The sequence below is a fragment of the Diadema antillarum genome, unplaced genomic scaffold (genome assembly GCF_040938485.1).
Source record: "Diadema antillarum isolate AM-2024a unplaced genomic scaffold, OU_Dant_1.0 seq00001148_RagTag, whole genome shotgun sequence".
Taxonomy (NCBI): domain Eukaryota; kingdom Metazoa; phylum Echinodermata; class Echinoidea; order Diadematoida; family Diadematidae; genus Diadema; species Diadema antillarum.
In genome coordinates this window covers 685,215-702,108 of record NW_027271960.1, presented here as the reverse complement: position 1 = coordinate 702,108, position 16,894 = coordinate 685,215, and the positions used below count along the sequence as shown (strand labels likewise).

Below are 16,894 nucleotides of genomic sequence, written 5' to 3'. Positions count from 1 at the left end.
AGGGGGAATAATGAAAGACCTATCCAAGCAAACCATTAATATTGCAATGTGTCTGCTCTTTTCATTCTCAAACACACATCCCACTTGATGAAATCTACAAGTCTGCTGACCATCCTGCTCCTGATGGGTCAAGAGTCTGAAACTCTCTCCTTGGTTGATAGCTGACTCAGGGCGGGATCTCATTGTACATTCTCTCCTTCTGTATTATTCTCGATATCCGCAACTATCTACTTCTGATTCAAGGCAGACTCATAATGGATAAACAATGACCAGCAGGAATCGTGTTACTTCACATATCATCTGCATGCAGCTCTTTCCAGTTCTGGCCTCACATGACCCAACATCTGTGTGTATGGTCAGTCTGGATGATTGCAGCCATTTAAGCACACTCTGGTCAGTCTTGTCCAATGTATTGGCCAAACACTAGTTATACACATGACTGTCAAGATCCTGTGTTCCTGAGTGTCTCTTCACATGACACCATTTAGTGCCAAAAGGAATGAACCAGTATCTGATGACAGTGAAAGTGCATACAGACACTGGATTGAGTTTGTCTCATGAGTCTGGGATGATGCCGTTTTCTCTGATTGGTGGTAGAGGCACCGACTGACTGATGGTCAAGATGTCCCGGTGGTGGACTGGTTCTAACTTCCTTGGCCTCTGGATGATGGCTGGACTGGAATGACCTCCGAACCTCTGCTGGATGATTACATTCCTGATCAGAGTCTGTCAAGGAGAATAAGAAATGTTCATTCAAAACATTAAGTAAAATCTGGAAGGTGATGGGAAGATTCAAGTACCGGTACTCAGACATAAATGTAACTCTCATCTGCACCATCTATGTCAAGATCTTCTTTCACACAATCTGCAGGCTTAAAAATCAAAACAAAGCAACCTAAAAGTCGTTTGGCATACATACAAATGACATGAAGAGATGTTAACATCTGGACACAAACAAATGACAGCTATTTCAGTGACATTCAAATATGCCTACTGTTGACACTTGGGTGTGGACTGCATGGTACATGTATGTTAGGTGTAAGATTCATGAAATAAAACTATGCCCCAAGAAGAGAAAGCAGTATAAAACCGAAACATAACATATTAAACAGGGAAACAATAGCAAAGATGAAGCTTTAGCAATTAATGACTTTCACTCTTCCGCAGAAATCACAAAACCCACAAAAAAAAACACAAAACCAACAATTGAACTATTCAACCCCCCAGGAAAAAAAAGAAATAGAGGAGGAATTTGCATTTTGCATGCTGTAGACATTTGTCCATGCCATGAAGTGTACACAGAATGAGCATAAAATAGGAGCTAATCATCCCCTCCCATTCAACACTTATCATGCAGAAAGGGTTAGATTACCTCCATCTAGTTTCATTCATGCACGAAGGCTATTCAAATTCAAATCAAGGGAGTGTGACTGAATCCTGTCTTCCAATGCACTAACTAAACATCTTTTGTAAGGCTCTTAGACAGGGTATGGGAACAGATTACAGATCACAAGAATAGAATAATCCATTGTGAGCTGTAGAGGGGTTATCTTCTACAATTCTTTTGTGTTGAGTCTTGAGTTAGTCTTGAGCAGTCAACCAACAATACCTCCAGGTGGTTATCAGTACAAAGCAGATGTAAAATCTGTTGTGAGCATCACATACAATGCCAAACACTGCCAATAATAGCTCAAATTATAGCAACAGGAAAACTCTTCAACTCTAAAATGCTTTCCAAGCCATGTAACAAGTGTTACAGAATGTCTGATGTAAGGGATTCTTTAGTAATAACTTGTCAGTCAGTGAAGTCATGATTATATATCTTAAACAACAGTCAGTATCTATAGCAAGATTCTCTTATTTGTATATAGTGAACTCTCCATATATTCCTCTTTCAATCGGAAACAAATGAGGAAAGCAGCCACAATTGTTGTTGTTGTTGTTGTTGTTGTTGTTGTTGTTAATCAATTATTCTCTCATGATATTCACCACTGGAATCCGGTATCATTTAATCACTCTTTTCTTTTGTTGTTGTTGCTGTTGTTGAGATTTTTGTCATTCAGAAGAAGACATGCAGAATGGACAAAGTGCATTGTTGAGGGCATTCACAGTATTTGTAACTCTTTAATTGCTTCTCTTGTACTGTAATTGGATGTCTGATACATTTTAAAACATATCACTCTGTAAAGAGAGAGAACATTAATTTTTTTTTTTCTAAGGAGTACCGGTATTGATCTTGGCAAAGGCCTATGTACTGTGTCTTGAGCTGTCAAGCCAAACAAACATACAAAGTTATAACATTGACTGACCTTCCATCTTTTCTTGACATCTCTCTTTGTCTTAGCCTTGCTACAAGGCAACACCTTCTCAACAAGGAGAGCCTCCACCTCCTTGGTCACCATGTTGGCAATGCTGTCCATGTGTATGAGACGTGTGCCTCGCTTGAACTTGTGCGCTACTACATTCTCTATGGTGCTCTTCCTGCGCAGCTGTGGCCGGTTGTTACTGGCAAAATGATGATCATAGCAGAAGTAATACTGAGTAAAATTTTAATAATTTCTAATCTTGTAATGATATTGATCCTCATCTTGACAGCGTTAAAAATGAATGTAGTGATGTTGCTGTAGATACTTGTAATACATTGTATTACTTTTATAAGAATAGCAATAAAAACAGTGATAATGATAATGACAGTAAATCATCAGCATCATCGTCACACCAATGACAATAATGATTATGATAATGAAATAATCATTGAAATTTTCATTTCTCATACTCATTACCTCAAAAATGCATACAAGAAACCATCATGCTTAGCACAATTACACCATACATTTTTTTCCTCATCTGAGGATTTATTTGGGATTCCATTCAAAATGTAGAATCAAAATGAGACAATCATACCGATATCACAATAAAGAGCAATACAAACACAATGGTGCATTAGAGGTCCCACAATTCCTTTGGTAATATTTGTTCATTCTGTCCTCATGTTCTTCTATATTTCATATGACAAATGTATTTCTATTCTCATTTGAATTTCTCTCTATTACATCATACATAATACCAATCACCACATCCTAAATGTTTGTCCAGCCCTGTAAAGTGCATATGAGTGATGTAAGAATGCATGGCAGTAAGCTGAAGGCATCAATAATACTTTGTTCTGAACAGACTAATAACTACATGCCAGGTCAGCATACGAAAGAGGAGGTCAGAGTACTTACTGCTTCTTTGAAGTCTGAGGGAGCTCTTCACTTTCAATATTTCCTGCTCGCTGTTTGACCTTGATTTTTACCGAGTATTCCTTCCGATGCTTGGCCAGGGTTGTTCTTAAGATTGACCGTTCTACGTTCAGCACAATCATAGCCCACTGAGAGGAGAGAAAATAAATACAGGTTTTGGACTGGTCATGGAGGGTGGAAGCTCTCTAGAAGTAACAGTTGCAATGTTTAGTGGATTAACAAAGAGAACAGAATGTATCACACATCTGCAAAGATGCTAGCATAACTCAAAGACAGGTTACATGTCAGACTGGAATCACGTTGAAAAGCCTCTTGAAGCTAATTTTTTATTCAGATCATATCTTTTCATACCTGTCTTTTCCACTCCATGCGTGATCTCTCCTCGATGATGTCAAAAGTCCGAGCCATCATCGCAATGACCATATTCAGCATGAGAACTGATACAAACCACATGAAGATGACGAAGAGAACTATTGCCAACCATGGCATGCGACACTGGTAGAGACGAGTCCACTGTGGGGAGAAAAAGAAAGAGGAAAACAAAATAAGAACAGATTATCATCAGAAACATCTTACTAACATGGCTGCAACATGCCCTATGACAGAATGCCCACTACATCTAGGGGGCATGTTGTTTTTTTGACAACAGAGTTTAAGAGAACGGCAATTTAGATAAATTCAGTAGCATTGCATCTACATGCAGAACACTTGTAGTAATGAGTCATACAGCATACAAGATGTGCACATACATGCATTTTGTGAGAAACTTAAACAAACTATAGTACATTTCTAAGTATGGGGGTCAATATTCAACATTGCTTCCAATGATTTTCTATTTAGATATATCAACCAAAAACTTGAAAAGAAAACAAAAATAGCAGTGACATTGCCTGTTTAGTCACAACTGCCACAATACAATGCATTCATAGACTTACTTCAAATTCGCCCATAGTCATGATGAAGGTTGAGATAAATGTTTCTGGGACTGTGCTAAAGGAATTGGTCTCTGCACCACTGTCTATGAACAGGAAGAAAAATGCTGCAAGAAAAAAACAAGCAAACAGAAAGGTAAGTATAACATTAACTGCATGCATTACATTCAGCTGAGCCTGTGATGTCTTACCACTTTAGGTAAATATATCACTACTGCACACATTACATTCAGCTAATCCTGTGGTATCCTACCACTTTAGAAGAAAATGTCAATATTACCTAACCAGTAATTGACGAGAGTGACACAAGTACAAGTTTCATCGTTCTTATGACATAAGATGCGACCTGTCACGTCAAAAGCAGTCACAAGTCGCTGGCAGCACAACCAGGAAAAATCAGATTTTATTTGAGGTACCGATAAAAAAAAAATCAAAATTTTGTCTTTGGGCTGATTGGAAAATTTAGGCTTTTGCCTACCATTAGCTCAAATTTCAAGGTGTCACGCAGACCAGAAAAGTGTGAAATGTTTGATTATTTGGAGACATTTTTTTCAGCTTGTCATTTTTTGCTGCACAGCTATGGGCAAGGGCTTTGCGTGGCGATTTCACAAGCTCTGCCCCCTAGCAACTGGTCTATTGAAAGCTGATTGGCTGGTGATGACATATTTCACTGAAGTCGTCTGTTGGCCAAGTGCATGTTACAAAGCACGATCGATCATAAACTTGGAGCATTACTGTTTCTACTGAAGAGAAAACTCCAGCGTAGTTGAAGCAAACAGTAGATAGCGTGCGCCCAGTTGGCTGACTGGACGAAATCCTGTAGTTGGTTGTGGTCCCTACTGGTGATTGACAGGTGCCCCCTACTCGCTTGGCCAATAGTTCTGCATGGCGTGGCTTTTGTGCTTTTCCAACAAATGCAGCCCCTGTTGTACCCTGTGTTATACCCATACATTGGATACCAAGTCCAATACTTTCAAGCAAAATAACATGTGCCGTAAGCTGCTTGAGAAACCCCTTGTTTTCTAAGGCTAATTAAGACAGAAATCCTGCTTTAATCTTTGCGAAATTGAATGACTATAAAGTCATATGAACTGTAATGCATTGCGTGAATTTTCATAAGTAATGGTTTAGCGAAACTTATTGTTGCTAAGTAGTTTATGTACCCAATATTTTCCATCCCGTATGGCGCACAATCTTGGAATAAAAAAGAAACAGAGAGCAAACTTTGATAGCGATTTCCTCTGCATTCTGTTGTTACAAATTTCCCGTGTTTGCCGCATTCGATTTGAAATATCTCTGGTTGTAAAGCCCATCTTTTAATAAATAAATCATACATCAAATTAAAGCTTAGATACTGGACTAACTAGATATCTTGTTAACAGAAACTTCGAAGAATCCGACTTGTGACTGCTTTTGACATGACGAGTCACAATTGGTTATGTTTCACTACATTTGTCATTCGAATCCTATCATTTCCAACTAGCAAAGTTCCAAAACAGAAATTTGTCAGAGTTTGACTTATGCTTTACAGTAGCTTGATGTGACAATGTAAACATAGAAATGTGATAAGTCAGAGTTTGAGATGCAACAGTGTATGCCTAGTGTACAACAGTTGACTGTAAAGAGTATGAGATGTAACTGTGTCATGAAAGATAGTGGGTTGTGAGAATGTGATATGTAACAATGTTGTGTGTGACAGTGGGCTGTTAGAGAAAAGAATTTTTTATATTTTTGTGAGTAATACCTACCTTGAGCAAACACTGCTAAGATGATGAAGTAGATAACAGAGAAACGGAAAAGATCTCCTCCTAACATCTTGAAAAAGACTACTACCATGGGTCCTAGACTTGGGTAGCCCCTGCAAAGGTTTCAAAGACAAAATGAAATAGCAAAAGTCCAAAATTACATTAATATTGCACAAACAGTCCTGAATTTCTTTGTCTATGGCAATAACCAGCAGCAATACATCACATACTGGGTAGAATATCTGTTGATTACTGTGCTGAGAAAAAGTAAACATTGCAACTCTCACCTGAAGAAGAAGAGGAGGTAGGACCATGAGAGTGGGACGATGATCATGACCAGATAGTTCTCAGCTCTCTCGAGGCCCATTAACCGTACAGGAATACAGGCAAAGAGCAGGAAGATGGAGATCATGAAGAGAGCTTTTGTTGGGAAGTCCAGCTACAGACACAGATAGAGCAAGAGAAAGACTTTAAGACATCATTCGTTGTGTTGCCACTGAGTGTCTCTTGGTAACTACTGATTCACAGAAGACAAGTAGTAGACTTTATGTTTTGATATAGTGCAGTGCACTCCTGTTATAAAGAACATGGTTATAACAAAAATTTGTTACAATGAAGTAAAAAGTGAAGGTCCTAAAACCATCATCTACAAATCTTCATATTATTTGCCTACAACAGAATTTCAATAGAACAAAAGAAAACTGCCAGTCCCGAGGACTTTGTTGTAACTGGAGTCAGCTGTATCTAAAGAGACAAAGACAGAGATACAGACATAGTACTCTTCAGATGAACATTATCAGAAGACCTCACATTAGTATTAAGAACATGAATACTTTAATCAACCTATGAGTCATGTAGGATATCTCTTCTGAAAAGATAAGGGACAATATAAAGTCTGCAATTCCCAGCAATAAGCCATGGAAGCACTGGGAATAGAAATAACAGATATATTCTACAGAGGCAACATTCTCTCAGTTCATTTGCTTCATTTTTTCATTACTTAAAAACTGAATATGAAATATTATACAAATAGTGAATGGTCACGAGTGCAATGGTACGAGATTTCGCACGAGATGAAAGATAGAGGCGCTCTATTCAACGAGGCGAAGCCGAGTTGAATAGAGCGCCTCATCTTTCACCGAGTGCGAAATCTCGTTCCATTGCACGAGTAAAGACCATACACTATTTGATTTATACAACGTCCAAGTAGATCTTTTTGGTTGGAGGATTGTTGGGTAGGTCTAAGTAGGCCTAAAAGTCTATATATGTATGAAAAATATAGCCATACTCACATGTGGATCAACTGCGATTCTCTTTCTGGCTTGTGCAATCAGTGTAGATACAGGTCACAGCTATACTAGCGCTCATACACGTACAATAGAACTAAGTAGGCCTACGTACGCGCATGCATGTACCGCACACGTACACTGCGCTAGCTGCATGCGATCCTCAATATGCAACACACAGTACATGCAGTACCGTACAATTTCTCGAACCGTGGAATAGAACGAAAAAAATCGAACCAAGTTGCACGCAAAAATAGAACCAAAATTGCACGGCGCGTTGAATGGAGTACTTATTGAATATCATGTCACCAACAATCCTTCAATCAAATTACAGGGATCTACTTGGACGTTGTATAATTCCAAATACATACAACTTAAATACATACTAATTCATACATAGATAATCATACTTTCTTCGTTACACATATATCAAAATGTGAATGCATTTCTGGTCACACTTACCAAACTCTTGAGATAATCTACTATCGATCCCCTTGACTTGACCTCCAGAAGCTCTGTGATGGTTTTTGCCACACAGCCAATCAGGACACAAACTTCACTAACATAGCGAGCCTGGCATGGGAAGGGGGGGGGGGGGGGGATAGAAATGAGTCATAAAATGTTACTGCCTTTGTCCTTCAGTCCAGGTATTAAAGGGTGTGTTTGTTTGTTTTATTCTATCAAATCACATTAACGTAACTCATATCTATGTCTTTAAAGCAATAAAATTTTTAAAGTCGTAATAGCATCTGGTAGCAAGAGTCAAATCAAGGATACAAAATCATTGTAGCACACTCTGCTTCCATCATACATGTGGGCGTTAGCCGTTCTTTCTCATTCATCTTGTCAAGTTTGGCTCAGACCAATATTTCCTCCATTATTGCACCACTGCATTGTGTGTCTATACATGGAATGAACCTTCCCAAGTAATGCCTCTTTGTTGTACCAAAGATATCGAAATACATAGAAAAAGTTTATCAAAAATATAAAATACCAGCTAGACACGACCAAATAGGGTGTGGTTGATAAAAGTGAATTCAGGGACAAAATGCATCCTATTTGTAAGCTGGACATGCCTTACATTAAAGGGAAGGTAAACCCTAAGAGCAATGTGGATTGAGTGAAAGCAGCAACATTAGTAGAACACATCAGTGAAAGTTTGAGGAAAATCGGACAATCGATGCAAAAGTTATGAATTTTTAAAGTTTTGATGTCGGAACTGCTGGATGAGGAGACTACTAGAGGTTATGACGTATGAGTGGACAACAATACCAAGAAAATATAAAGAAAATTCTGCAAAAATCCATTTTTCATGAAAATTACAAATTCCATCAACTTGATATTGACATATGTTAAGGGTAGCAATTATTCTTCCTGCTTTCTGAAAGCGGTTGGTCCATTGCTCTTTCATAATTCTAGAAAAGTGAATTTTTGTTGAATTTCCTTTATAGTTTCTTTGTATTGTTGTCCACTCATACGTCATATCCTCTAGTAGTCTCCTCATCCAGCGGTTCCAACACCAAAACTTTAAAAATTCATAACTTTTGAATCGATTGTCCGATTTTCCTCAAACTTTCACTGATGTGTTCTACTAATGTTGCTGCTTTCACTCACTCCACATTGTTCTTTGGGTTTACCTTCCCTTTAAACCTAGAGAGAATAAATAAAAAAAAAAAGACATTATTTAACTGGATATGAAACTCCACCTCTCTGGTCAAATCTATGAGCATATTTTGAGCAGAACTCTCCTTTCAAATCACAGGATTGCAGTGAAACATGTTAGTTTATTCTGATTAAAAAAAAAAACACACAAGAAAAGCATTAAATCTATTCACACAATTTCTTCTAAATTCTTATTCTCATTTCATGTCACTATGGGTTAATATTTACAGGTGCAAGCAAGTCATGTGACACTAACCTTTGACGTTGGGTCACTGCCAGTCATGAAACCATCAGGTGGTCTGAGGAGAACAGCGATGAACAGCAGACTTAGATGAAGCATGGCCCAGAACTGCTTGAACAAAAACTGAGCCTGTGTGTTGGTGGGGGTGGGATGAAGTAACCAATTCTTCATTTTAAGATTCAGGTAACTTGGCTTTAATGAAATTTTTTTCCTTCATTCTGGTTTTAAGAGTGCTTTTTTGAACATACAGATGTGACTTAAAGGACAAGTCCACCTTTATATACATGCGGATTGGGTGAATGCAGCAATATTAGTAGAACACATCAGTGAAAGTTTGGGGAAAATCGGACAATCCGTTCAAAAGTTATCAATTTTTGAAGTATCTGCGTAGTCACTGCTGGATGAGAAGACTACTACAGTGTATGATGTCATATGCGTACAACCATATAAAGAAAATAAAAAGAGCATTTCACAAAACTTTACTCTTTAAATAAAGTGCACATTTCTTCGACTTGTTACTGACATATGTTAAGGGTAATATTATTCCCCCTGCCTTCTGAAAGAGAGAAGTCAAGTGTTCTTTTGTTATGCGAGAAAAGTGAAAATATGTTGAATTTTCTCTATTCTTTCTTTATATAGTTGTACTCATATGACATCACAAGCTATAGTAGTCTTCTCATCCAGCCGTAACTGAGCAGAAACTTCAAAAATTCATAACTTTTGAACGGATTGTCCGATTTTGCTCAAACTCTCACTGATGTGTTCTACTAATATTGCTGCATTCACTCAACCCACATGTCTATGAAGGTGAACTTGTCCTTTAACATATATATATTTTTTAATATATTATTCATCCCTCAAGCAAGAGCTCTGCATGTAAACAACATCTGACATATTTCAACATTAAAATTGAGGGGGGAATTTGCAATTGTCAATTTGCTTATATAATCTATTAATAACACAAGTTTTTGACAAGGAAACTTAGAATTATATTTAATCCTAGACTACTGTACAGTGGAAATTTTTTCGCAAAATTGCATGACCAGAAACTAGCAGGAAAGTAAAAGCATGCGAATACCTTGCTTGTTTATAAGTATCACTGTGTAACATCTTGCTCCAGCGGAATAAAGAAAAACCACAAAATTCATCTTCCTCGGCAGAGCATGAAAAACTACTTTCAGAAAAATATCCACTTTTACAGCACTTAATTCAAAGTCATGCTAGCTTTCATTTGAGCTGATTATTATTAATCTATTTATTTTGATTTATTACTTTTTTAGAGAGAAATTACCTTGTAGACTTGGCTACAGTTGACAAAACAAGAATAGATTCATCAACACAGATGCAAGAGCACAGAATCAATGGACAAGAAATATACAATTCAATCTCTTTGTTCTTGCCATTCTGTAAGGTCAGATATAATCTCAGTATCAACTTACATTCCTGGGAACGTTACAAAGATATGATAATAAACTTGATATGTAGTCCAACAGCACCTGTCCAGTGATCCATACCGTTTGTATCTACTGCTGTATAGCAATTAAGACATAGACTAAAACGTAGAGAGATGACCTACCTTACAGTATTTCTTCCACTTGACCTCTAGAAGCTCACTGATGACCTGACCCTCCAACATCTTGAGATGGTGAATACTTTCATTCTCAACAATCACACTCAGTGCTGAGTCATCATCTACAATGGTATCATATAAATAATTTTGAAAAAGATTAGGCAACTGAAGTTCTGAAACTGCTTTTTTATTTGTCCTTTTGCCATTTTTTCAGTGTTCCCAATTTAATCAAAGAACACAACAAAACTAGTGGGGTATTCTTACCATCTCTCTTTTTTTGGGGGGGGGGGGGGGCAGCAGGGGGTGGGGGATGGAGATATCTAGCAGATACTGCAATATTAGCTTTTATGAAGATGTTTCCATGGCACCAAAACCACAGTCATGAAGATTGGTTGTCTATTCTGGAAATTGTTTTGACTTCTTTGTGTTTAATCATGATCAGTGATTCTGACGGGTTTGGCATCTATTTGGTCATACCTGACAGTCCAACTATAATTGTATAGATGGTGGTCATCCATTGAATTTTCTTGAATGATTATTACCTTGCCTTGCTTGTGAGTTTGTCGACAATAAACACACTGACATAATCATCAAGCCACTTTAATTAAATGCAAGAATATGAAGACAGCACAAGTTTCGTAATTTCCTGTGAAAAGACCTATGCATGGTTTAACTCCTCTGTAATCAGAGCAAGGCACTGTCAATACGAGGTTGTAGCTTGATGAAGACCATAAACACAGTAATCACACACATACACAGATACAGACTAAATCAATCAAATCTTATCAATAGGTCAATAATGTAATGACAAGTACTTAGATCACTTTCATAATGGACTGTTATTACCATCTGGAAAGTATTGCTCTATGACTTGTCAATACAATATTTACTGCAGTGTGTACAAATAGTGATTGTTGACTCAATCATATCTACTGTTCAGTGTTGACATGTAGCTGAAAATTTTGTGTGATGCACACTTTGGGTTGCAATTGAGATACTTCTTGGAGATTAAATTTGATAAGACTACTGTCCTACCAGGCACAAAGTCTTGTAACATGCTCAACAATCTCTAAAGACATGTCATATACTTCTCAGCTCAGTCATAAAACGAGTTTCTGCAGTAACCTCAAATAGTTTGACACTTAACACATTAAAAGCATATATTAGTTTTATATAACTTAACTGTGCCATAAAGGGACAACTCCACACTTTTTAATGATCAGTACATTTGTGCTCCCAGATCAAGTGCAATTTCTGTGTTTTCAAAATATAACACACTATCTTGGCTAGTACTGTAAATCACACCATCTTCCATAATTAATCCGTATAAAAAGACTGTTTAGATAGATTTTCACAAGTTTGGTAGAAAAAATTCAAAACAAACACAGAGTGTAAATACTTACTGACTTTCCCGTTCTCATCAATGGAATCTAACAGGGATAGTGGATATGCCACGTAGGCCACCTTCCCATACGTCCACTGAGTATCACTGGAGAGGTCCAGGAGAGCTGCAAAGAGCTCTTCCCTGCCTAGACGGAAGGACAGCTGAAGTGGTGTTAGTCCCGCTGCATTGCGAATGGTGTAGGAAGCCGGCATCTTGTTGTGATGGATTGCATGATAGAACATCAGCTGTTTGGAGAGATATAAGTCAGCTTATATTAACATACACCTCATGTCTGCCGGGGATAGGGTATAATAGCATTTTACTTATTAAAGATGCTTTTCAGGACAAAATATCTACTGCATAACTTTGAGTCACTCTGGTAATCAAGCCTACTAAACCTAGTAAAAAAAAATCAATTAAATCATTTTTTCTTTGGTATAGGTGAGTATTCTTGTTCATTTAATTTGTCATTAAGAATAACCCCTCCTTCATTTCTTTAACCTTTTGTCATGTTGCACAATGTTTATCCCAATCATCTAATCATCCTCCTGAAGCATGAATTTGCATTATATAACTTCATCGATGAATAGATTGGCAGAATATCAAGTAAAAGATATTAAATATCAACACCAATCTTACATCCATGAGCTCCTTGCCTCCAGAAAGGCATGACAGCTTGGAATACTTTCCACAACTATTACCTCTCAACATACCTTCTGGTTATGAATGATGGCCATGTGAATGATAGTATTCCCAAAGGAATCTTTGGCGTTTGGATGACACCTGCCCTCGCCTGGTTTGCGCCTTAGTGACTGATCAATGAGATAGTCATAGAGTTCAATGCGACCAAAACTGGCACAGAATGCCAGTGGGTATTCCCCAAGGTATGCCGGACCCTCGTAGCGGGACTTGGTATGGCCTATGTATTTCCGCTCCTTCAGGTCATCTGGGCGAAAGAAGCGCCCTCGTGCTCTCTGGTCAAGCCGTGCTCTGTACCTCCCAACCAGCAGCTTGACTGACTTCACATCATTGTTGACAATGGCAAGATGTAATGCGCTCTCTCCTATCATAAAACAATTAAATATGTGACATCATTATGTCGTGATGACTCCATTCTGTGTGTATTCAAGACAAAAAATATGCAGCCAAGCATCTTAGGCAGAGGTACGCATATTTTGAATTTAAAGACCAATGAAAAAACAAATCATATTCGTACTTGCTCATATAATCATGTTTTAGGAAATGATATGGGCCTGGTGACTGATGAAACATTGAAACAAAAAAATTGATTTGAGTAAATCAGCAGTCACAAACAAGCAGTGAGCTTTTGTAGAAAATGGAGCAAAATTTGAAAATCATTCAATTGATTTAGATTAACTGTGAACAAAAAAAAAAGTTCTTCAAACTATGATTTAAAGGGGACAGAGAAGGAAAAGATACAGGAATGTAAATGTAGTACACAAAACTCACCGTAAAAGTCACTACCTTCATAGACATCTAAAACCAGGTTTGGGTAGAGTTCTAACAGGTGTCGGGCAATCTCACTGTGCATGGGTGTGTCATTCAAATAACACAGATGGAGAATGGTTTCCCCAATGGCTCCTCTTTGGTAGAGATCAAAGCACAACTCATGCTCCTCAAACTTGTTGATGGCTCCATCCTGGTAGTTCTTGAAGTTCTCCATCAAATCCTGGTCATTTATTGAGCTCTGGGTAGAAGATAGAAACGAATGAGAGTAATCAACCTAAGAAGGACAGTAAGCCTCTTCCCCTTTAATTTTTTTTTTTCATTTTATAATCACTTGTAAATTTGAGATGCAGCGGTCAAAGTGAATACAATGCATGCCCGCAAACTGCTACTAGCGATACAGGTATAAATCCCTGGAAATGGTGTCTCTACCAGTCTCAGAAAGTGGCAGAATGGAGCATACAAATAGGAGTCCCCAAGATACTTGCATACACCAGTTCATATGAGCTAGGACCATACAATTATCATTTGAGTTTAAGATGAATGAACTTTTTTCTTTAAAGGGATGGTACAGTATTGGTGGAGATGAGAATTGGGCTTTTAACTTTTTGCGAGATACCAAGCAAACACTTATGATATAGTACAGAGCATACCATTTTAAGAGGAATTCAAAGTTTATTTGATTAAAATCGGGTTTGGAATGACTGCAACATCCAAAAACAAAGTAAAACAAAGCGATCCTAATAAAGTGTGGGTCCCACACTTTATTAGAATTTTTTTTTTGGATATCTCAGCCATTTCAAAACCAATTTTCATCAAATAAACGTTGAATTCCTCATAGAATTACATGCTCTTTAATATTTCAAAAGAGGTTTCTCATTATCTCACCAAAATGTAAGAAACCTGAAATTAGGTCTCAACCAAAACTGTACGATCCCTTTAACACAAATAATCTGGTCTTCATGTAAAATCAGGACCAGGCAATTCAACAAGTCATGATGAAGGACAGGATGAACCGTGATGCCAATATGGCTTGCTTATCCACAGAAGTGAAATACCCATGTGTCATTGAAAATCTGCTTTCTCTACATTAGGTTACTGGTAAACACAAGATAAAGTTAAGCACGCAGAAATAAAATCCTCACAGGTTTTTCTTCACAATCTCAGAGTACCAAGAGAATTTTGCACTGGGTACAGAGAGAGTCAGAACAAGAAGTAAACAGTGCATCCACTTTTCCTTTACCTTGTTTCCTTCAAGGACCCCCCACTTGTATCGAGCAAACTCCTCTTGGCTGATGGATCGACCACGCCCGCCATCATACAGCATCTTTCCCACCTGCTGGACGATAAAATCTCGGAAGTCCTCAACTGATAGTCGCCCCTCCCGCATCTTCTGGTAGGTTGTGACCAGGACGCCCCCACCATTGAGGTAGAGCAGCTGGTACATGGGGTTCTCCTCTGCAGCCTCATTTTGTTTGCGCCACTCAGCGTCCGGGTCCGTGGTCTTGAGAGCTCCCAGGAGCGCTGTCCTGAAGCGGCGCAACATGGAGTTGGCTTGCTCAGGATGTCACACACAAAATGTTGCCCTGGTCAGATGTTTGTGAGATAAGAAAATCATCGAAGAATACTCAATTTGTCATAGACAATGGTTGCTGGGGACAATCATTGTTCAAACAAACTAAAACAAGTACATTTAATTGGTTCCCATAATGAATATGTTTATACTATGACTTGAAACTGTAATGACTGTTTTCAATGTGGAAATAAATGAAATGAAATGAAAAAAATGAATCATGCTTGGTTCTATCTAAAATGAAAATCATTAATTCGGTACAAAATCACCCAAAATATAATTCTTATGTCAAAATCTAGACCAACAAATCGCCAGTTGAAGATGAATTTTGTAACAAAATTATTAGCAAGGAAGTGATCACAGAACCAGACATGGTTCCTTTTGGCGCACCATAGCAAAAAACCGGACTAATGCCAATATACCATGCTCAGTGTAAATGGGCCTTTAGCCATTGAGCTATGTCTCCATGAAGAACACATGTTGAACGTTAGCTTACTGTGTATGTGAAAGATATGAATCTGGACTACATTCTCATATGAACGTAAATGTGGGTCTCGCACAGCAATGCTCATACCAGCAACGAACTTGAAATGACAAAGATGATAATGATAATCCCAAGGGGCTTGTGTTAATCAACGGAGAAAAAGTGCGTAAGTCGCCAACACAAACGGTGCTAGAGCTCTGTTCAGCAGACAACATTCAACACCGAGCCTAGCACCAGCAACCGGAAATACGTCATAACTTTGAGGTCAGCCTCAATCGACTGATTTCAAGTTCGGTTTTATGGCCGGTGCTAATGCTGAGATGGCTAGCCCTGTAGCACTAGCCCCTAACTTGAAATCACAATCAATGTATTAACAAAGCATCAACTTAAATGGTGATCACAACATTGATGATTTACAAGTACTGTACTCTGGTACTACCATAATTTAAGTTTGAGGAAGATCTTGCCTTAAATTATCAGCATACAGTCACAGAACATACAATGCACTATACAGCCATGTAGATGGCAACAAGGATGCAGTTCCTCTTATGTATGTGTTTTCTTTGACAGGACCTACAATTTGTATACATTCCACACAAGATGCCTTTTATAATTCAACAAAGTCAACCCACACTGAGGTAATTGCCTTGGGGGCCATTGCCCTAGACCCTTCTCTGGACTGCTGAGTAAATGATAATGAAAACACATGCTATATGAGAATAAAACTTTGATTAGTCCTTTTTGTAAAAGCATTGAAGGATTTATATGGCAACCTTCTCCACATGAATATTTACAATGGCATTTTCTATTCTTAATATTTAACAAATCTCTTACACTCAATGATGAGTTTGTGATGGCAAACGAATGATCCAGGAATGTTGTCACTGATATGTGAATCCATGAGATTCTACAACTAGTGTACGTCAAATTCCATACCAATTACCATTCATATTCTGTAACCAAGTTAGAATCACAGTTTGTACTGCATACAAAAAATGTACACTCACAGATCTAAACTCATGGGAGTCCCTCTCTATACTTGAAGTGAATTGCTGCGGGGTTTGTACATTGTACGTACATTGTATTCAGTCCGAGCCATTGACATGCCACAGTCAGTGAATGGTACCCTAGAGCACAGTTGCTGTCAAGGAATAAGGAACAGCCTGCCACTATACAATTGTAGGTAGAGCTATTGTTCATGAACAATAGTTGCATTCCGAAATTGCATTGCATACTGTCAAAAGCTTCTTTCACTTTGGAAGGTCATCAGTGTGATAAACAGCATGGAATGGCTGCATACATTTA

General features: G+C 38.0%; 1 protein-coding gene across 1 annotated transcript; it reads right to left on the bottom strand.

Annotated features, from left to right (window-relative positions):
* Positions 1 to 555: 555 nt before the first annotated feature.
* LOC139744241 (transient receptor potential cation channel subfamily V member 6-like) lies at positions 556 to 15,078 on the bottom strand. Its single transcript, XM_071654684.1, has 14 exons — positions 14,776 to 15,078; positions 13,536 to 13,773; positions 12,779 to 13,128; positions 12,085 to 12,310; positions 10,688 to 10,803; positions 9,127 to 9,240; positions 7,671 to 7,781; positions 6,210 to 6,361; positions 5,926 to 6,035; positions 4,181 to 4,284; positions 3,597 to 3,758; positions 3,231 to 3,373; positions 2,310 to 2,505; positions 556 to 726 (listed from the first exon to the last, which is right to left on the bottom strand). The coding sequence occupies exons 1-14, from the start codon at positions 15,076 to 15,078 to the stop codon at positions 556 to 558; spliced, it is 2,496 nt and encodes an 831-aa protein (XP_071510785.1).
* Positions 15,079 to 16,894: the final 1,816 nt, after the last annotated feature.

Excerpts from the sequence above, each read along its gene's own strand:
- LOC139744241 (XM_071654684.1), bottom strand. The coding sequence starts at position 15,078 with ATGTTGCGCCGCTTCAGGACAGCGCTCCTGGGAGCTCTCAAGACCACG. Across the intron at positions 9,241-10,687 it reads AGTGGAAGAAATACTGTAAG|GCTCAGTTTTTGTTCAAGCA; the intron begins GTAGGTCATCTC and ends ACCAACACACAG. Across the intron at positions 3,759-4,180 it reads TGACTATGGGCGAATTTGAA|TGGACTCGTCTCTACCAGTG; the intron begins GTAAGTCTATGA and ends TTCTCCCCACAG.